The sequence below is a fragment of the Pseudonaja textilis genome, chromosome Z, assembly GCF_049901715.1.
Source record: "Pseudonaja textilis isolate UNSWEBS1 chromosome Z, rPseTex1.2, whole genome shotgun sequence".
NCBI lineage: Eukaryota > Metazoa > Chordata > Lepidosauria > Squamata > Elapidae > Pseudonaja > Pseudonaja textilis.
Window position 1 is genome coordinate 39,493,332 of NC_142008.1, and position 21,763 is coordinate 39,515,094.

The 21,763-nt window shown below is 35.3% G+C and overlaps 2 protein-coding genes across 3 annotated transcripts in view; one reads left to right on the forward strand and one right to left on the reverse strand.

The window, feature by feature from the left end:
* TAX1BP1 (Tax1 binding protein 1) overlaps nucleotides 1-14,749 on the forward strand; it is a 54,321-nt gene extending 39,572 nt beyond the window's left edge. Inside the window, exons 11-18 of one of the 2 annotated variants that reach the window (XM_087918372.1) lie at nucleotides 39-132; nucleotides 1,777-1,895; nucleotides 2,884-3,009; nucleotides 4,235-4,306; nucleotides 5,541-5,721; nucleotides 5,927-6,075; nucleotides 12,065-12,150; nucleotides 13,770-14,749. In XM_087918372.1, the coding sequence (XP_087774498.1) occupies nucleotides 39-132; nucleotides 1,777-1,895; nucleotides 2,884-3,009; nucleotides 4,235-4,306; nucleotides 5,541-5,721; nucleotides 5,927-6,075; nucleotides 12,065-12,150; nucleotides 13,770-13,971 (1,029 nt within the window). In that variant the 3' untranslated portion in view covers nucleotides 13,972-14,749. The remainder of the gene's footprint in view (nucleotides 1-38; nucleotides 133-1,776; nucleotides 1,896-2,883; nucleotides 3,010-4,234; nucleotides 4,307-5,540; nucleotides 5,722-5,926; nucleotides 6,076-12,064; nucleotides 12,151-13,769) is intronic. The other variant, XM_087918373.1, reaches the window with a different exon arrangement.
* Nucleotides 14,750-17,648: 2,899 nt separating this feature from the next.
* Nucleotides 17,649-21,763, reverse strand: part of JAZF1 (JAZF zinc finger 1) — a 137,210-nt gene continuing 133,095 nt past the window's right edge. The window contains exon 5 of the mRNA XM_026708273.2: nucleotides 17,649-20,851. Coding sequence (XP_026564058.2) covers nucleotides 20,675-20,851 — 177 coding nt within the window. The 3' untranslated portion in view covers nucleotides 17,649-20,674. The remainder of the gene's footprint in view (nucleotides 20,852-21,763) is intronic.

A 21,763-nucleotide genomic window follows, 5' to 3' on the forward strand; every position in this document is an offset into this window, starting at 1 on the left:
ATGAAAGAAATATTTTAAATAAAATCTTTTTCATAAAGAAAACTTCAAGGGATCAACTGAATTTGACAGATGGCTCAAAAAATGAAACTTCTACAGCCGAAACTGGTGATAAAACATTACCCGCATCTCCAGGTATCAGCTCCTTCTGTGCTCCCTTAGAAAAATAAAGCTGAAATCTAAAAATCCCCCAAACCATATATAGTATGTATTTTTCTTCCACTGGTAACTCTTGGAAAACTTAAAATCAGAGTGTACTCAGGGCTAATATGTTGACACAGAATGCAAATCTAAATGAATTAATTACAAGCATGGACATTTTTTAGCATGGAAATAGATTTGTCAAATGTCTTTAAACAGCCTAGGAATTTCATGTTTTGTTTTTTAGTTAGAGTTTTTTTTTAAAAAAATGCAAAAACTTCATCTGTGTAGCAATTCTTTCTATGGTATTGATTCTAGTAGATGAGAGTACTTAAATTATCCCTGGTCTGTGATTTAGTTAAATATGAGTATTAAAATATATATATATTTCTATTCCATGCTATCTTCTGCCATGATATTGAAATTGTAGATTTTAATTAACTATATCATGTGTATTAAACATATCCCATCAACCTTACTGTTTATAACTAGAATGTCTTATTTCTTAGCATTTTTATAACAGAAAGCAGTAATGTTCTACTAATGGTGAAAAGTACTTTGTAATGGGATACTGATCTTCCTTTTTCTGATAGGCAGGATCAGAACTTATAACTTGCAAGGAATAATCACTTCCCAGTTCCAAATTGCACTTAGCTATGGTTTGCAAATCTTTGTCTACGTTCCCCTTGTGGCTTTTTTCTCTGGTTCCTTTTTAAAGAAGATTACTAGTCATTTGCTATGGTTGGGAAATGATGAGAGCTCAGCTCTTTTTATCTGTGCTACTACAAAACTAGATTTAAGGAATTTGAGAGGATCATGAGGTGAAATAGTTTGTGGTGGGCTATTTCTGTCTGCTTATGGACTCTGGCTCCGGTTATACCTGATAGAATGCCAGCAGCACTCTTTCAGCCATGATTGGTCTTTCTCTGCTTTTTTGGGCACCAGAAAGGACAATCTAGCAAGATTAGGGGACTTTTTCCTCCACTGACTGTGATTGATGTCTGTGCTGTGTAGATCTAATCTTTAGCCTTGAAGAATGGCAACAAACTTAAACTGCATCCCTGCTCGTTTTTTTTTAAACAAAAATTGGCAAGAAATTTTTGTCAATTTTTATTTTTCAGAGCTATACTGCTTTTTTTTTATAATGACTAAAAATGCTGTTGTCACAAGAAGGCAAGTGAAAACACTGTCTATTGTTTTCCGCCTCACAGCTCTTCTTTGCCAGTCTAACCTGGGTAGCCTATCCATTTCAGTTATCTTTCCAGAAAAGGATGGAGAATGGAGCTGGGGAATTGTCCTGTTTGCAGAATCGAGTGCTTTGTAATTCACTTTAGTTCAAGTGTCCTTATTCCCTGTTCCCTTTCATGGAAAAAGAGGAGATTATTTGTTCTCACTTACCACCTTCTGGTTCAACCTGCTTTAATAATTTTGTAGTCATGGGGCTGGTGGGAGGGAAAGGGGTCAGTCTTTCAAAAATGCTGATTTATTTTCAGCTTTAAGCATGCTTGGGCTTCCTTTATCAAAATCAGTAAATATAAATCTCTGGTATCCTTGAATATGTTGTCATCAGAATGTAAACAGACTTCATTTTAATTAGAACTATTCATTTAAAGCTATATTTTTCTTCAATATATGCAGTTAGCATCATTTCATCTGATACAGTTTTGGAGTTTTCAGAAAAGGAACAAGATCATGAAAAGAATAAGGAAATTTCTGACAGAACAGTGAAATTTATGAATTGCAAGCCGATGCTGTCAGTAAGTAAAACAGAAACTAGTAATAGAATAAAGCAGAAGCTAGGGAGTCATCATAAAAAACTCAGTATTTTTAGTATGTTTAGGTCCATATTTGGCTTGAAGTATTTGAAAAGTTCTAGTAAGTTAATATCTTCATAATTCATTTAAGGAACAGAGACCTGGGCTATACATAGCAAAATATATTTATGACATAACTATGATATTTATTCTTTTGGTGAGGAAACCTGCACTTTCATATCTATGGTTGCTCAGAAATAAGTCCTGCTATATTCATCTATTGTTGTTAAATATTCATAAATTTGCATTATCTAGGTCACTTATATGATAGGACCTCATAGCATCTAAGGTTATTTTTATTCAGTTGTACAAAAATAATTTTAAAACAATTGTTGGAAGCTCTGAATGTGTACTTTTTCCCATATACAGGTTTGCCAATATAAAAAAGGGATGAAAAATAAACTTCCAAAGAAATAGGATAATAAATTATGTGTCAAATAATATGAAATGAGAAAATAAAGAAGTAGAGAGTTCTGGGCTTTTCTTGAAGGGAATGAATTATTTAATTCAATGAATATGGCTAGTATCAGATAGTATTCTGAAGATGATTTGCTCTTAGTCTTTCATTTTTACTAGCACTTGATAATATTTCATAACAGATTACAATAACAGATAATTGAAATTAAGGGCAATTGATTTCTGTTTCTGGATATAGGGTGTACTTTATAGTTGCAAAACTTTATGGAGTGTGTTTGCAGTGATCCAAAACCCAAAATGAAACCACTTGGCAGAACAAGAATAACACATTTGTGTAAAAGACTATTAAACATTTTGAAGAGTGTTTCATTGTTTTATTCTTTAGCTAAAATGTCAAATTATGTATGATTAGAGGCAATGAATAAGCAAATCAGCTTTTAGATACTCAGTTAAAAAAACCTGGCCAAAATAATCTGGATTAAAATAACCATGATAATTTATAATTTTTCTATAGGATGAGAAATTGAAATGTACGATGTATGCTGATGAACTGGCCAAGTTGGAACTGAAATGGAAAGAGCAAGTGAAAATTAGTGAGAGCGTGAAGCAACAATTAGCTGTGGTGAAAGACCAGTATCTAGTAAGCCTAACCCTTATTTGAACAATTATTTTTAATATGGATATACAATGTTCTAATTAAAATATTCACTTTGCAAGGGAAATTAGAGTTAGTGATTAACAGAAGTGTTTACAGGTAGTCCCTGACTTACAACCATTAGTTTACTGACTAAGTTACAGTGGTGCTGAAAAAAGTGATTTATGAACATATCAACATTCCACGATCACATGATCAAAATTTGGGTAGTGGTAACCAGCATGTATTTATGACAGTTTCAGGATCCCGAGGTCACATGATTGCCATTTGCAACTTTTCCAGGGGACTTCCTGCAAGCAAAGTCAGCGTGGGGAGCCAGATTCATTTAACCACACAATTCACTTAACAGTTCTGTTGCTTGGCAATGGAAGTTCCAGTTCCTGGAACTTGTGGTAGTAAATCAAAGATTACCTGTACCCATTTTATAGAATCATTATTGAAGCCAAATTTCTGTGATAGAACTATTATCACTGACTATGTCACCTCTTTGTTTCTCTACTGGCTTTAATGATACAGAATGATTTATTTGCCTGGCTTTGGGACTATTTGGATAGAGAACTAAGCTCTTCTGAACATGAGTTTCAGCATGTCATTTATTACACAAGGAAGACCATTTTTTTTAAATGGTCTTCCTTGTGTAGCTAAATGACATGCTGAAGCCTAACTTGAAAAGTGCTCATTGTTTTCCACACAATAAGTGATTGCAGAATCTTTTGTTTTGTCATGAAAGAAAAGTATTGCAGGAGAGAACAGTCTTTAGTACAGCCCTAAAATTACATTGCTAAGATTCTGTTTTTGTTATATTAAAAAAATACATAAATAGGGAATAGTTATGTTAGCAACTTAGTTCAGGAAATTAAATATTTTTTTTTGCCTTGCCTTAATACTTAAGAAAAATTTGGCTTCAATAATGATTCTATAAAATGGGTACAGGTAATCTTTTGGAAACCAGCAGAACCCTTAAAAATTCAACAAAATGTAAGTATGAAAATCAAATACAGTCAGTATAAGGAACTAGGTAGAACAAATAAATAATGATGTGATATGTCAATCACCCACATGGGGAGCATATATTAAAATTATAGCAATAATTTATAATATGTGCTCTCCATGTGAGTGATAATACAGGGTTCTTTATATTATCTGACGCTAAAAATATATCTGTAGAGCTGTCTTAAAACACTAATATTTTAATTTGTGTTTCATATAGATGCAGTTGGCTGAAAAAGACAGACAGATAGATGAATTGACATCTCAACTGGAAGCTCTCGGCAATGAGAAGGTACTGATTTAATATCAGTGAACTGTATATATCTGTCATGGGCACTTGGAACTATTTTACAAATAGCTGCATAAGAACCAGAATGTTAATACTGTAGTAGTTGGAAGAAAAACATTATCTTGGGATATAATTAAATGTGAGTTTATAACAGTGCAGTGGAACCTTGGTACTCAACTGCTTTAAAACTCATCAAATTTGATACTCAACACATTTTGATGTGAAAATATCCTGGTAGTCATTGCTTGTTTGATACTTGATACAGTGCAATAGGAAAAGTGGGTTGCCCATGTAAAAAGAACTGGAAATCAACCGTGCCAAGGGAAATCACTGCAAAAGAAAAGAGGAGGGTCACAGAGGGCAGGCAGGAAGTCAGCCATGTCAGGAAGGTCACTGACATAGGAAAAGGGACAGACACAAAGTCCTACCTGGCTGGAAAAAGGGTTATGTGGTAAGTCATGTTGCACTCATCACTTTTAGTATTCATTATACCTCCTGGAACCAATTAACAATGAGTACTGAGATACTACTCTATCATAGAACATTTAAACTGTTAGATACCTTGTTTGTAAAGCCTACAAGAACATAGGACAGTAGGTTTGTATGATAACCAAAAGAATTCATACAATGTGTATGTTAACTAGAGTATCTCAACCATGATGATAGTGATGATGATACTTTACTTTTACAGATTGTTTCTATACAAAAGAAAAAATAATAATTTGCACAGTTCCCTGCCATATCATTATCATGCCAACCGTTAAGCAGCTCCCTAGCCTCAAGATATGCGGGTGTATCATTTCTGGGAATAAATTTGTATTTTCAGTGAAAATTAAGATATGATATATTATAACATAACATCTATATTTTAGAAAATATTTATCAATTTTACAAATTGTTTAGATAAATATTTAGATAAAATAAGGGTATTAATTTAAGTTTAAATTCAGAAAGTTTTAAGAATTAAAACGTTCAATATTAAATAAGAAATTTTACATAAATTTTAGTTTTACTACTTTTTAGTTATGTTATACTCTTTGGTATAACATAAATCAGGTTATTTAAAGGATGGGAAAAAACAAGAGACAATATCAAGCTAGACATTTATAGTACTGCAAATATGAAGATTTAAAAATATATCTTTATAGATAATGGGAAAAGAGAATGCTAAATAAAGCAGCCTTAAAAGACTGTTTTGTTCCTTGTATCATAGTATTATTTTTCAACCGTTCTTTAGAAACCTGGAAGGAGACCAGAAAATCAAACAGAAAGGATCAAGGAAGGACAGATTTCTCAGCAGGCACTACATTTTCTCAACCCAGATCTTAATTCTGAAGATAATGGGCAGATTCCTGCTACATTACCTAGTGTACCACTTCTGCACTATGGAAATCCCTACACAAACCAGGAAACTAGAGGTTTGAGGATTCAGTTTTTGTCAATTAGTTGTACTAGGAAAATTCAATTGGAAAGATATCACAGGTTCTCAAAGCAACTTAATTAATTTGTAGTACTTAATAAAAGTGGCATTATAACTAAAGATAAAGGTCTTTTGGAATATGGCCTTTCAGAAAAGGCTTCATTGTATGTAGTCTGGTGTTCATCGCCTAATTATGATTTCAGATGGAGCAGATGATACTTTTTATCCTGATGACATCCAAAGGCCATCCATGAGAACAGCCTCTTGGGACCGTGAAGATAATGTGGTATGCAGTCAGCCTGCCCGTAATTTCAGTCGCCCTGAGAGTTTAGAAGATCTTGAGGATAATAAAGTAAGTTTGAAGTAAAAATAACATTTATGTTTTATATATTTAAGTTATGTCTCCATCTCCCACCCAAACATATCTGAATGTTTATCTCTGAAAGTTTCCAGTTTAAATGAGGTGAACATAATATCTCGGTTTAGAACAGGGGTGTCAAACTCAAGGTCCTCAGGCTGGATTTGGCCCATGGGATGCTTAGATCTGGCCCACAGGGCTGCCCTGGTAATAGCAAAGGTGCCTGTAGTCCTCTGCCAGTGAAAATGGAGCTTGATAGGGCCGCACGCGCCCATCCACCCACCCCAGGACTCTGTTTTTGTCTGCAATGGTCTCCTGCAACCCTCTGCTAGCTCCATTTTTTTCTGGCACAGGGCTGCAGGAGGCCATCATGGCCGAAAACTGTCCCCCCATGCTCTGTTTTCACTGGCAGAGGGCTATCAAAACAAACCAAAAACAAAGCAAAAGGAGAAAGGGAAAGAAAAGGAATTAAAGTTGGATAGAGAGCAAAGAAGGAAAAATAAGGAGAGAAGGGAAGGAAGAAGAAAGAATGAGGAGGGAGGGAAGGAAGGAAGGACAATTATAATGAGAGTAAAGAGGAGTCTGAGGGAAATCCTGACTTAGCACTTGGCCACCACAGATGCCCCCAATACGAGTGGTGTCCAGCAGACGACACCCACTCTAGCGGCGCCCCCCCCCGGAGACCAAACACAAACCTGATGTGGTCCTCAAATCGAGTTTGACACCCCTGCTTTAGAAGATTCATTAAAGTTAGCTGCATGAAGATTAGCCATTATGTTTGTGTTAAGTTGCAGCATTTATTCAAAGATATCAGAATTGGTTTTAACTTTGTACTCAGTGTTGTTGTTGATTTTTTAAACAAATTTTATTAATTTTTAAAGACATACAAAACATAAAACATAAGAACATAAAACCTCTTTTCTGAAAGTTAATTGTAAATTTTAACAAAACGAATAAAACATTTTATACACCATTGACACATCTCCTTATAAACACATATATATCCTTTCAAGTTTCTCATTATTTCTCCCTTTACTTTTATTCAATTGTATTTCTTTTCTATATTTATTTTATATGTTTTTATTCACTATACTTATTTTTTCTTCTGACTTGCTTTATTCTCTTTTATCTTTTATTCTCAATTATCCTCTTCTAACATTCCTCCAAGGTTTTATTAACTCAAACATAAACACACAAAAACACAAAACATAGAAACATAAAAAACATCTTTTCTGAAAGTTGCTTGGTCCCGGGTTACAACTCTTCGTACAGACACAAATTCAAATTCATATTCATTTTGTATACCATTCCATATCTTATTACCATTTTCAATTTTCTCTATAGCTTCTCATCTCTTTTAAATTTTCTTAGTTTTATTTTATTTATCTCATCTCAATTCAAATATTTATTATTCTTTGTCTGTTCTGTTTCCAGCTATCCATTTATCTTTCTTCTTTAAACAAAACTTCTCCTGTACACTAATTGGAGTATGACGCCTTTATCTCTTTCCCCTACATTTATAATACTTAATATAAAATACATAGCTTACATTGGGATTCTGTTTGGTACATTCTAAAATTATACAATATTATTAATGCCAATACAAATCTATTCATTAATATTAATATTCATTTATATCTTAAACACTTAACACATTACTTTTCAGTTAAATATCATACTTTTATGAGAACACCTATTTTCCATAGTTATTTCCCCCCCACATCACATATTTTAAATCATTGTTTCGTTGAAATGTTCCCCCTTCTCCTACTCTAATTCTCCCATTTATTTCATTGCTTTCTTTTTCTTGACAAAAATTTCACCAAGTTACACTAAATATTTTATCACATTTTAAATTACATATTGTTTCCAATTTTCTAAGATTATTTCTAAGTACAAACATAAAAATACAATCTTATGTACCTTTCCAGAATCCCTTTTTCAATAAAGTTTACCCATTATCTCTAAAAGACTTTTGTTTCTTTGCATCTTGCTCCCCACCATTGAGGCATCTCACCCCTTCCTTTCTCCCTTGCTTATTCTTCTCCTTGCCCTCTTTACCCCCTTGTCTCTCCACCTCCCTTTTCTTCTTCTGCTTTCCTCCTTTATGTTGTTTTCTAACATAGTATCCACTTTTCACCTTATTCTTCTCTTTTTGGTTGTTTTTCCAGATCTTAAAGTCCCCTTTTCCTTTTCCTCTTTCTCCTTTCCTTCCCCAACTAAAGTCGCTTGTTCATCAAAAATGGCTTCTTCTTTATCCCAGTCATCCTGTTGCGCAGTCAGCTTTTCATAAGTACAAACCGCCATTTCTAAAAATTGAAAAAGAGTGCCAAGAGAATCCTTCCCTTCTTGTTCTTTTTTGTATTTTTGGTATTCAAGTTTCAATCCATTCACAAGTGATGCCATTATAGAGAGAAAAAAGTTTTTCCAAACAACCACCCAAGTGCTTTTAATCAAAGATAGTTCTCAGAAGTTCCAAAATCACCAAGCAATCCAAATAAGCTGTTCCTTTTAAGTACTTTCTCCTTCTCCACTTTCACTTTCTGGGGTTAGTATTTAGTCACAAAGTTCCATTTAAAATATATCTTTTAGAAGTCTTATTAATGTTTAATAACTCTTTGAAATTCCAGGCAATCTTCTTATTTTCAAATTCTGCTTCAATTGTTTTTCCTCTCCCTTCCCACTCACAGCAAAAAAGGTTTTTTTAAAATGTTCAGAAATCCTTATCCCTTCAGCATTTAATTACCTCCAATACAGGCTTTCCGATTTCTCTTATAGTTCCATCCGCTATCACATTAGGAAAGAGAGTGAAAAGAAAGAAAAAAAAACTTTCCCTTTTAGAATTCCATTCGCCGCTTGTAACTCTCTCTGGAAACAATTTATCTTTGGCAACTTTCAGATTCCAGGGTACTTTCTCTTACTTTATCCCAGTCAAAAACCACTTTCACGACTCTTCCGACTTTCTTCCTCTTGCACAATCTTGTCCAGCTGCAGGTTTCTTTGTGGCGGCCATTACTGACTGCCGCTCCTCCGCCTTGGGAAAAGGGGGTTTTGCCGGCTGGGAAGGGGGTCTGCGACACCCCCCAAACCCCTATCCGGATCCCCCCTGTCTTCAGCTGCCTCTACGGGGCAGCTATATCCCCATAATCCAAACGGATCGGGGGCACCTTGGCAGCGAGCGCAGCAGGCATCGCGTGGTATCGCGAATCCCTGCCACTGCCGAAGCCTTGCAAACCGGGGTTTTTTCAGTGTTGTTAATGACTATGTTCTTTCAATGATTAAAGTGATCAGAAACACGGCCTAAGCACTAATTTCTACATGCAGTTCCAAAATTGGAAATTTTTAAACTCCAGCTGGCCTGGGGTGCTTATGTTAAGAATTATCCTAACTGGAATATTGTACACAAATCTATATTTCAAATTCAAAAGAATGTAATGGTATTTGTATATCCAATAGTGTTTATGACAGAGTAACGTTTAACAAATATTAAACATTTAACAAATGTTCCCCACACATGAACAAAATTTAGATCAAGATTTTATTTCAGTATTTCTGAATGACTGAAATAAAACATAAACATACTAATTTCTATAAATGCCTGTTTCACATGAAGACAGTTGCTAGCTCAAATAAAATGTGATAAAGCTGTAATATAGATAACATTATGTGGTGGTCTTTAATAAACTCTTGAATAAGAATTATTTTTTAAAAGTCCTTTATAAACTATGGCAATTATTGTGGTATCATGACCTATTTCTCACTTAGTCCAGTTTGCTACATTTAATTGCTATTAATATTCTGTCTTATGATTCACTTGCTGAATATAAAGACAGATAGAATAACTCTACAAATTCTTCCATACAAAGTTTCTTTTATTGGATTATATTAGGTATCCTCAAGGTGACTCACAGTTATGTTGAGATGCACCTAATGTCCAATTCTTTGCATAGTTGAAATCGTAGTGTAAATGATATTAATCTTTCTATCCCATAGTCGCAGAGGCAGGGGTAGAGCTGCCACCATGAGGCTGTGTTCAGGCAAGAGTGAGGGAGCCTCCCCCAACCCAACAAGGATCAATTTAGTGACCAATAAGGATTACAGATGTGTCCACATGACTACATTTCCAAGGATACCTTAATTACATTTACCATAATGCATTCCCTTAAGGGGACAGCTCTCAAATCCTAACTATCCCAAATCCCATTAACTCTAAACTGTCTGGACAGCACAATTAACCTTTTGAGAAACTGATCAATGTTCAGACAGTACAATTTTAGCCTTGGTGCTCAGTACTAATAATGAAGAAAACTTTATCTCCTCTTCTTGCCTTTTGCCCTCTGAGTCCATTACTGGGAGTAATTTTGAAACTCTCGGAACTTTTAGATCTATTTAACATCTTGAATGTGAGCATAGTGTAGCTGCCCACCTTTATTTCATGTTTTGCACATTTAATGTGACTATTGGTATAGATACTATTGTACGGTGACAGGTTTTTCTTTTCTCTAAATGTCTGCTGCAGTTTAATTAGGAGAGTGTTCTTTCTAGTCTATGTGCTTTACTCTTTTGCAAACCCAAGAGGAACAGAGCTTAAGTCTTGTGCTCATTTTGCTGACATAGTTTAGTTTTTGTAATGAGGCAGAAGGAACCTAATGTGCTCAAATGGGACCTAACTTTGGGACTTGTCTGTTCTCAGAAATCGTTCTTATCTTACATCAAATAGACGTTTTAACATATTATACTATGGCTTTTTAACTTGCCAATGGAAAAGGGAATTAACTGGCTAGGCAAATATATTTAACAGAAAAAATAGGATGCTAACTATTTTGTACTAGTATATAGGGATCAGACAAGCACCGGTATAGCACAGCTGATTAAGTAATATTCCTTTAAATAAGTCCTTCACTGTTTCTGGGGGGAGGAGTGACACTCCTGCATTAGATCATCTTCATTATCTGAAGATCATATCATTAAATATTTCATAATGATACCTGTTTGAAAGTGTCTAATCACTGACAGTTGGAATGCAGCTTGGATATGTATGCCCATTGGATGTTGATGGATACATTTACATTCAGGATAAATTTCTAAAATGTGAAATTATTTGGAATATACGGTAATCCCCAATAATCACTGTTGGGCTAACCATGGTAATCAACTCTATTTCTGGCTGGCTGCTTGTGTGTCTTTAATGATGCTGCTAGCATGATTACCAGTGACAAAAATGAAAAGGGGAATTATCAAAATTAAATAGTTTGGGCGAGAACTCTCACTGCAGGATAATGGTAAATTATATCATTGCAAATTGCATCTATTTACAGTTGTGTCACACTCAAATTTGTAAAGAAACTGTATACATCAGTAACTTGTCCATATCTTTTGTATTTATTTCATATGTTGCTTTAGCATACTTCTTGTTTAATGTAGCTGTTCATAAAATGGAGGGGTTGCTTTGTATTATAATAAACTGCATTTTACTTTGAGGGGCTGTGCAGGAATGTAGTCCTGAAGCTTTTGTTGTTAAGGTTGCTAATTAAAGCATTAGTTTTTCTATTGAAATGATGTTTTGCAATGCAGGGTGTTCTCTTCATCTCTAAAAGAGAAGGGTTGGGTTTGCAAGTGGTTCTCATCATAGCTTCCTTAGCAACACTTGCCAAGCTTTAATTGTATTGCAAGAAAACATACAGCTTACATCCTCAGCAGTTCCTTTAAGAGACTTTTGCTCTTCTGCATTTGCAAGTGACAGGGATAAGACAAGGAAAAGCTTCAAGTCAACATGAATACATTTTGTTGCTTTTTGCTTCAATAAAGAAAATGACATAGCCTCAAAAATGTGAATCTGTCAAGATAAATGCCATTTCACACAAATATCTAATGAATTATTTAGAATTTTGTTGGCTTATGAATGTAAGTAGTCATAGTAATTATAAAAATGACAATTCCGTGAGCAAAATACATTCAATAAAATCAAATACTTAATTTGCAGACTGATGAAGCAAGTGCACCTTCAGCTCCAGATCCATCAGATCTGCACTTACATGAACATGGGACAAGCTTTTGTTTTGATTCTAGGTAAGGTACTAAAGCTGTGTTTTCAAATTAACATAAGAGATTTCTTGCCAGCTTTCACTGTTATACTTTATATGGTAGTGTGATCATTTACTGTGGACAAAAATGAATGACATTTCTTTGGAGTAGTTTAAGTCCCAGGTCTTGAATTCTTAAGAAGAGTTGAATTTCAATGTTTACAGTTGGAAAAATAAATGATTTTCCATTCATTTTCCAAAATTAGAATTTTGATAAAAAATACTGGGTCCTTTGAATATAAAAATAAAGGTTGGCAGTTCTAGGGGCGGTGCTCATCTTCCTTTCTTAGTTGAGAGAGCCAGTTTTGTTAGACATTTTCCATAGTCATGTGAAATGACTATATGCTGGGACACTTACTTTTTAGCAAGTGGTACCTATTTATCTATTCACATTTGCATACTTTCAAACTGCTAGGTGGGCAGGTAATGGGAGCTTCCCCCATTGCGCAATGCTTGGATCTTGAACCTGGAATGGACTGGAATGGACTTTCCAGCTGACAAGCTCAACATCTTTAACTGCTGCGCCATCACTCCCTTCCTTTGAATATATATTGCTGTTCCTGCATCTCCCTATTCTTAAAAGTAATACCTGTTTTATCATTCTTTATCCAAAATAAATTCCACTTTAGTATCCCTCTATTGTTTTCATTTCATGCTTCATCTATCACTTTATTTCCTCATTCTTTATCATGTTCATAAATGTAGGTGGCCTGAATAATACCAGTGTTTTCAAGAATTTGAGTATACCTTATACAAAGTCTTAATTCTAATCAGTGATTTGAAAACGATATTCTTTAAGATGTTGAATCCACTGTGAAAATTTTCAGCTTTCTATTTTTATAGATAATTCTTATCAGTTAAAATGATTAATTAATTCAACCTTAATTAGATTTCTAAACTTTCTCCATTGTAGTTAAGGAATAGTATAATTAAACCAAGGTGAAGACATGGTACCCTGAAAAGCTTTTAGATTACAACATCTATACTTTATGATTGTTGATTAGAATAGCTGGTGTATGAAAAGACTTGAAGAATATTGGTGCATGAGAAGATTTACTAGTTTTCCCAAACTGGTGTACTTTTCCAGATATGTTTTCCCAAATTCTTAGTAATGTCCGCCCTTCTTTGAGAAATATAGAAGTTGAAGTATATCTAGGAGGATCCTGAGGTTAGGGAAGATTATGCTACACAGTGAATAAATATTAGGAACAGGTACTTTGATTAAATGGAAAAACCCTTTATGTCCAATGGCACGGAGAAACTAATTAGTCTTGGTAGTGCAATGGTAAGTGCAGTATGGCAGGCTGACTCTGCCCACAGCAGGAGTTGAATCTTGATCAGCTCAAGGTTACCTCAGCCTTTCATCCTTCTGAGGTCAATAAAATGAGATCTAGATTGTTTAGGGCAATTTGCTGACATTTGTAAACTACTCAGAAATTGCTATAAAGCACTGTGGAGTGGTATATCAGTCTAACATACTATTGCTATTGAGATTGCTGGATATGTCCATTCACTTAGATAATAACAGTGACAAAGATATCTTTGAGATCAAATACTGGTCTCAATCTCACTGTTATCTTCAATTCTTTGTCTTTTTATTCCAAGTTTTGTGCACATCAAGAAATGTCCACTCTGTGAAATGATGTTTCCTCCTAACTACGATCAAAGCAAGTTTGAAGAACATGTTGAAAGTCACTGGAAGGTGTGTCCAATGTGCCGTGAACAGTTTCCTCCTGATTATGACCAGCAAACCTTTGAAAACCATGTTCAAACACACTTTGATCATAATGTTTTAAATTTTGATTAGGTTGGGGTATCATTATGCATTATAACAGGTGAAGGTTGATTAAAGTATGCAGACAAGAGAATGCTTCATGAATGATGTAAGCTTCATAAAATTAGTGACCAGCATTGCAGCTGATTAGAATAAATCTTTGGCCTATTCCTCAATCTAGCATATAGCGAAATATGTTGTATCTGTTAATATTTATTCCTTGGCTAACAATTCATAAACACATAGAAAATTTGCAGACTTGTCGCCAGTGTTCAATTTGTTGTGGGATGACAGTTTTCTTCTTGCTTGTTCTAACATATTAAAGTTCATTTCTTAATAAAATGATGTTTTTCAATAATTTTATGTATATCTTTCTGCAGCATGGGTTTTTAATCTGTTGCAAAAATATACTTGTGTTGTGATTAAATGTTTTGCAGAAAAGCCTTACAATAGTATTCATATTTATCCTTATTATCCAAATTTTAAAATGTCCAATATACTACTAAAACTATGAAAATTACTGCATTTAGAGCTATTAGTAAATGTTTAATAAAATTATGACCTTTTTGTTACTTAATAAATTTTCACTGTTTTAAATTCTTCAATAGGCATTCAAAGCTGTGTTCATACAATCAATATTTTTAGTATTTTATGCTTAGCACATTTCCCCCTTAAACTCGTTGAATGTTTGTACATATCTAAACCACTATATTTTTAAGAGTTGCAGAATAATTTGATCTTTTTGGATAAAAACATTAACTTTTCATGTTTTATGATAGCAAATTAAAGAAAAAAGTAAAGTGTGTGATTTCATTTAATCTCCTTATATTTTTCAAACCTGTATGAAATCTTGTTTCAGTCCTCTAGGAAATATTTTGTAAACTATTGCAGATGAAAAAATTGCCACAATCACCCTTTATTAGAATAAAATTTTCTTTCACTTAATCATATTTGGACATCCTTTCATGATCAATTTTTTTAACCAGGCCAATGCCATTTGGGTTATTCTTACGGATAAATTTCTGCCCTACAAAATGTTTTTTGGCATTATTTTCTATACCAGTTGAGTTAACGGATTCCATCTTTTTCCTGTGTCCTACCTAGGGGATTCAGTGCAGATAATAAAATTGTGAGAATATTCATATTTGTTGACTGTTTTATCTCTAATTGGTTATTATTAGAGGTGTGTTCAGCCAGATTTAAGGTTTGGCATTAGCTGAGACCCCAGTATAGGCGAGGTGGGATGACAGAGTCTCTTTTGGCTCTCATGGCCCTTGCTCTCCATGTCCCTGGTTATGAGACCTTATTTTTGAAGTTGGGATCAATTGGGAATACTGCATCAGCTTCTCTTCCTGAGCTACTAGAAGCCATCTCGGGACTGTCAGTAATGTTCTCCAGACTTATGGTTCTGGAGGACTTCAGCTTGCCACCCCTGAATGTGATCTCAGAAGTGGTTCAGGAGTTCATGGCCTCCATGATAGTCATAGACATATCGTAGATAATCTTGGGCCCGACTTGAAACAGTGGTCATTCACCAGATAGGATTTTCTTGTTGGAACAGTGGCAACATAATCAGGTGGGAGAATCTAACATCCCTGTCATGGTCAGATCACACCCTGGTGTCCATGAGATTCTCTTATGCCATCCTCTCTGCTGAGAGGCCTGGTCCATCCCCAGTGACTAATTGTAACTAATTGGGTTTCAGGGGGAACTGGAATACATACAAGTTTTGTTTCATGGCCTGCCAAAACCTTGGTCACCTGGAATCAAAGGGCAGCCAGGATTCTAGACAGGATTGCACTCATGTGGCCTCTCTGGAGCCATCATTCTGACTCTCCCTGTGGTTCATGGAGGAGTTGTGGGTTCTGAAAAGGATTAAGAGACTCCTACAGCACCACTGGAGGAAGATAAAGGATGACTGACCAGACATGACTTTGAGCTGCTGCAAAGGCCTATTTCATGGTAATAAGAGTGATCAAACAGCATAATTTCTCTGCCCTTATTGAGTCCACAAAATGTCACCCCACAGCTCTAATCTGGGTCAACAGGTCCCTTCTGGGTCAGGGGAGCTCAGTTGAACATCTTTAGGATTGCGCAGAGGAATTTGTTCAACACCTAACAGAAAAAAATCACTTGGATTTGTTTCCAGTTGAAACACATGAAGGGTGAAGGTCTGTACGAGATGCTGGGGAAAGATTTTTCCTGGTTATCTAGGAACAATTTGATCCTGTTGGACCTGATGAAGTGGACATCTCCTTGAAACTACCAGTGCAACCCGCCTTTCAATTAGATCCTTGTCCCGCCTGGTGGTAAAAACCTCCAGGATTAGTATGGATTAATATGGATTCAAGCAGTGATAAATCCTTCACTGCAGGAGGGGATTTACCAGAGCCTTTTAAAGAGGCCCTGGTTCTCTCCTTAAAAAACCATCACTTGATCCCATCTATCTGGACAACTTTTATCCAGTTTCTAACTTCCTTTATTAGAAAAGGTGGTAGAAAAGGTGCTTGCTTGGCAGCTTGATATGGTCTTGGATGAAATATCTGAACCGCTTCCTGTCAGGTGTCAGTCTGTTATGGGACAGAAATGTTATTGGTGGCATTAGATAATCTCTGGCAAGAAATGTAGGGTAAAGATAATGCAACTATCTTTGCTCTTCTTAATCTCATAGCAGCTTTCGGTGCCATCAATCATGATATCTTTTTGAGCCAGCTGCAGTGTTTGGAACTGGGTGGCACAATTTTGCACTGGTTTGGCTCTTTATTCCAAGGCCAGTCCCAATTGAAGATAGAGAGAGAGGTCCAACCCATGGCCACTTGTTTGTGCATGCCACATAGCTGAGTATTTTTCTCCCCACCTCTTTTAAACATCTATCTGAAGCTTCTGGTTAAGATCATTCACCACCAAGGATTTAGGATCATGTTGATAATACTTTGCTTTATATTTCAAGGGTGATCCAAGTGATGCTATTGTTGCCCTTTTGCAATGCCAGGAGGCTGTGGGGACATGGATGGGGGCAATAGACTTTGGCTGAACTCTGACAAGACCAAATGGTTTTGAGTGGATGGAGTTTCAAGATATGGGATTTTAACTTAATTCTGGATGGAGTTGCACTATTCTACTCTATATTCAATCCGTAACTTGAGGGTTCTCCTGGAGTCATGACTCTTGCTGAAAGAACAGCTTGTAGTCACGACTAGGCAAGCCTTTGCGCAACTTCGTGTTGTATCCCAGTTGTAGCCTTTCCTGGATTGGGAATCTCTGTGTGCAGTCATTCAAGCTCAGGTCATCTTATGTCTGGAATAAGGCAATGAATTCTACATGGAGCTATCTTTGAACATTCAGAATCTTCAGCTGTTGTAGAGCATGGTAATGTGGACAGTTCTTGGGGCACCTGGGGCAGTTCAGATTGTTTCCCGGTTCAGTTCAAAGTGTTGCTTATTACCTTTAAATCCCTGCACGATGAGGAACCATCTCACCCACCAGGATTAGCCCTCCCACCTGTATCAGTTATTTAAGTAATTATGGCTGGTAGAGTCCAGGAGAAGTGCATACTCTGCCATGGCTTTTGCTGTTCGGAACATCCTACCCCTTCATGTGAGATTGGCTCCGATTCTTCTAACCTTCTATAAGGGCCTGAAGATTTGCTAGATGGCTTGAGGCCACAACGGGGGAGCATGCTGGTTAATGAATTAAGAGAAAATTCCCCCCCGCCTCTTGCACATCCTTTTAATTATAGTTCTATTTTTCATTGTAATTTTGGTTTTTATTGTTAGACATATTTACCTTTTTTTTAATGTTGTAAACTGCCCAATCATTTTGAAATAAGATTGACAAAGAAAGAAAAAGAGACAGAGAAGGAAAAAAAAGAAAGAAAAAAAGAAAATAGAAAAGAAAAAGATTACTCCTTTGAAATGCACTTTGCTATATAGTTTTAAAATGCACTTTGCTATATAGTAATCATGAACAGTGAATATATAATCTCTTAAAATACTCCCTTGAGACTGTTTTCCCAACTTTTCAAAAAATATCTTCAGTTGAGCTGCACTCTTCTATTGGTGAGAAGCTGTATAATATCTCAATCCAATAGAATCCCATTATATTTATAAATTATAAACTTCCTATTTTCATAGTATATTATGAAAAACATTCATTTGTGCTATATTCTATTTCCTGCTCTCACCATTTTCTCAATATTAAGTAAATTGAGAACATTTTATTGTGTGCCTTGGTAATGTATAGTAATGTATCTTTACAGTGCAAAGCAATCAAAGATAATAAAACAACATTAAATTTTCTCTTGGGTCAGAGGCAATTTTATTAAATGTGATTTGATTAACATTTGTAAGCAGCTTTTATGGAAAGAAATTTCAATACATTTTATGGTGCTCAGTTCTAAAACAAACTTTGTGTGACTTCCAAACTTAATGAACTTTGTCCCCAGCAAAATATAAGAAAATATAATTTAAAGCACATTTTCACAGACACAGTACAATACATTCACTATACACAGTATAACAAAATAGTCCCATTTCTGTCTGTTTAATACTGCCACAATGACTATGTAGATAGTAATGGATTGTAATAGTGGAAAGAATTGACATGCAACATTATTTAACGGTTAGGTTACTCAGTACTTTTTACCGAGAGCACAATTAAATGAAGTCAAAATATTAGATAAAGCTTTAAGTATAGCAATAGATTGTTATATTAGGATATCTGTTACATCAAACTATTACTGATGCTAGTACATAGATTTTTCTGAAGGTGGGTGTAGGGTAACTTGTCTAAAAGAGCCTAAACCCTCATTATGAGAGATCTTAGTTGGAAAAAATCTTTCTTAGTGAAGAATCTTTGCCCACTCAGTGTTTATACATGTTCTAATCTAAAAGAAAAGAGACTCGTATTTCCCATGTCATTTATATATAAATACAAAATACACAGAAAAGGATTATCTGAAAAACTTAAAATAGTCTCATGCGGGAGACAAACTCCCAAGTTAGTATTAACTTAGCTTTTGCATACTAAATGTTAACTATTACTTTAAACAAGAGAATGCTGAAGGCAGGAGAGCATCAAATAAATGAAGCGTTCAGGTGTGGTTTCAGGAACGCTGCGTTAGAAGTCTACCTTGGAATTACCTGCTTCAAAAAGTGCTTCATTTCAGTAAGGCTCATGATGTCTCACAGTTCATAAAAGAAATGTAATGCTAACCTGTAGAATACATCACACACAATAAGTTTGCTTTGTGTGCATGTGTACATGCACACATACCATGTGTATGTATATATGTTTATGTGTGTGTACATATACACATATCTACATATACATAACATAGCATATATATTACAGGTAGTCCTTATGACCATTCATTTAGTGACCAAAGTTATAATGGCACTGAAAAAAGTGACATCACTGTTTTTCACACGACCCCATGATCCCATGATCAAAAGTTGAATGCTTGGCAACTGAGATGTATTTGTGATGGTTGCAGTGTGCTAAGGTCATGTGACCACCTCTTGTGACCTGACAAGCAAAGTCGATGAGGAAGCCAGGTTCAGTTAACAACCAAGTTACTAATGTAATAACTGCAGTGAATCACTTAACTCTGGTAAGCTAGATCTTAAAAATGGGGCAAAACTCACTTAACAACTCTCTTGCTTTGCAACAAAACCTTTGGGCTCATTTGTGGTTGTAAGTTGAGGTTTATCTCGACACACACATGGCAAAATCCAAAGGTACAACGAGAAGCTCCCTTAATATAAATACTGTACCTCTTAATAATATGCTTCTTTTTTATTTGCAACAATGATAGTTGCAAGAATTGGCAACATAAAACATTTAAATTTATTGGCAATGAAGAACTACAAAGTGCTTTAAGGACTCCATCTAAGATGAAGATTAATTTATCTCAGAAAATTTGCACTTCATTTCCAAGTATCTGCTAGTAGTAGACAGCAGAGACCAATAGCAGGACCAGGAAAAGATAGTCCTCAGGAATTTGAGTGGGTTGTTAACATTAAATAACGTAAGTTCTGTACAGATAGAAGTAGGAATTTTAATGGTAGAGTGATCTACTAATTCACTGCAAAATTTTCAGCATTTCAAAAGACTAAAAGAATTTGCAAGATAATATAAAATACAGCAAGCACACCTTTTATGTATGTTATTTGAGTATGAAAATATTCTTCGAATATGTTAAACATTCTCTTATTTATAATTCCAATACCTATAACCTTGCTATCCTACAGATATCTCTGTTATGTAAGGCATATTAACCAGGTGGATAAAAGGGAATTCTTTTGGTTTTTGCAAGCACATAGGAACTGATGTATTGAATTTCTTCAAACACATTACAATCTTGGAAGTTATCCTAGTGCCAAGTTTTCCTCCCCCGTCTTTATTTAATACTATGGAACAGCTAAATATACAATGTTCCCTAATTCACCTTTGGGTGTGTGTGTGGGGGAAACGGAAAAATTCTTTTAAAAAATCTGTAGCTTTTAGCACCTTTATATTAAAGTAATGTATATGGGCATGATGATTACATGTGCAAATGTACAAAATCATTAACTCTACAAAGATACATCATTCCAAAATTACAGGGAAAAAAAAAAGTAAAGCATGCATTTAATTTCTTCAAATGGGTTCGCTCAATGCTTCCCAGGAGAAGGTGGCTGTCTTAGAAATCAGCAACTGCTGGTGTGGATTCCTTGGCACATTTGTGACCAGCATCTTATTGCTGCATCTTCCTGATAATCTCAGCGGACACTGGTGGGTGGAAGTTGATTGTGTGGTGCCGCAGACCCTGAGCTGTCTTGTAACTCTTTCCACAGCGGCATTTGAAGGGTTTTCGCACCCGGATCTGTGTCCTGTGGCCATTCTTGGCATGATACTTTATACCATTCACATTCTATGACAGAGGATTAAACACAAAGACTTTAGTAGGAATGCTAGAAATATTGCCAGACTGTTTAATTTTCAAAGCAAAGTGTATCTATCTTAAGAAGCCATTTAAAGAATATCAGGAATTTAACTACAAATCTAATCTAATCATAGGACAGCTTGAAATAGGAATAGCAATGGCACTTAGACTTATATACCGCTTTATAGTGCTTTACAGCCCTCTCTAAGCGGTTTACAGAGTCATCATATTGCAATTTGGGTCCTCATCTTACCCACCTCGGAAGGATGGAAGGCTGAGTCAACCTTGAGCCTGGTGGGATTTGAACTGCCAAATTGTAGGCAGCTGGCTGCAGAAGTAGCTTGCAGTACTGCACTCTAACCACTGCGCCACAGAGGCTCCTTAGCAAGGACTTTAAATGTTCACTTTTCTTGTAATCCTGATAGTTCCATTGTAAGCTTTTTATCCTATTTCTTGGGAAGACCAGAATGATAGAAGAACATACAATATTCTATTCATGTAATCATGCAGAAACTGCACCAATCTTTATAAGATCCAGATCGCAAATCTTTTTTCTTGTTCTAACAGCCATTTAGCACTTTGTGTATAACTTGAAATCACTTTCAAGTGGTCCAGCCATTTGCAAGCCATCTTGCAATAAAATACTGATATTAAAGTAAAATTTATTAGCAGGAAGAGAGAACAAAACACTATAGCTATGAACTCAATTCAAGTTTAAATTCCCATGTCTATTAGAACTCTTTTAGAATTTTTTTATTGGCCAAGTGTGATTGGACACACAAGGAATTTGTCTTGGTGCAAATGCTCTCAGTGTACATAAAAGAAAAGATACATTCATCAAGAGTCAAGAATCATAAGATACAACACTTAATGATAGTCATAGGGTACAATAAGCAATCA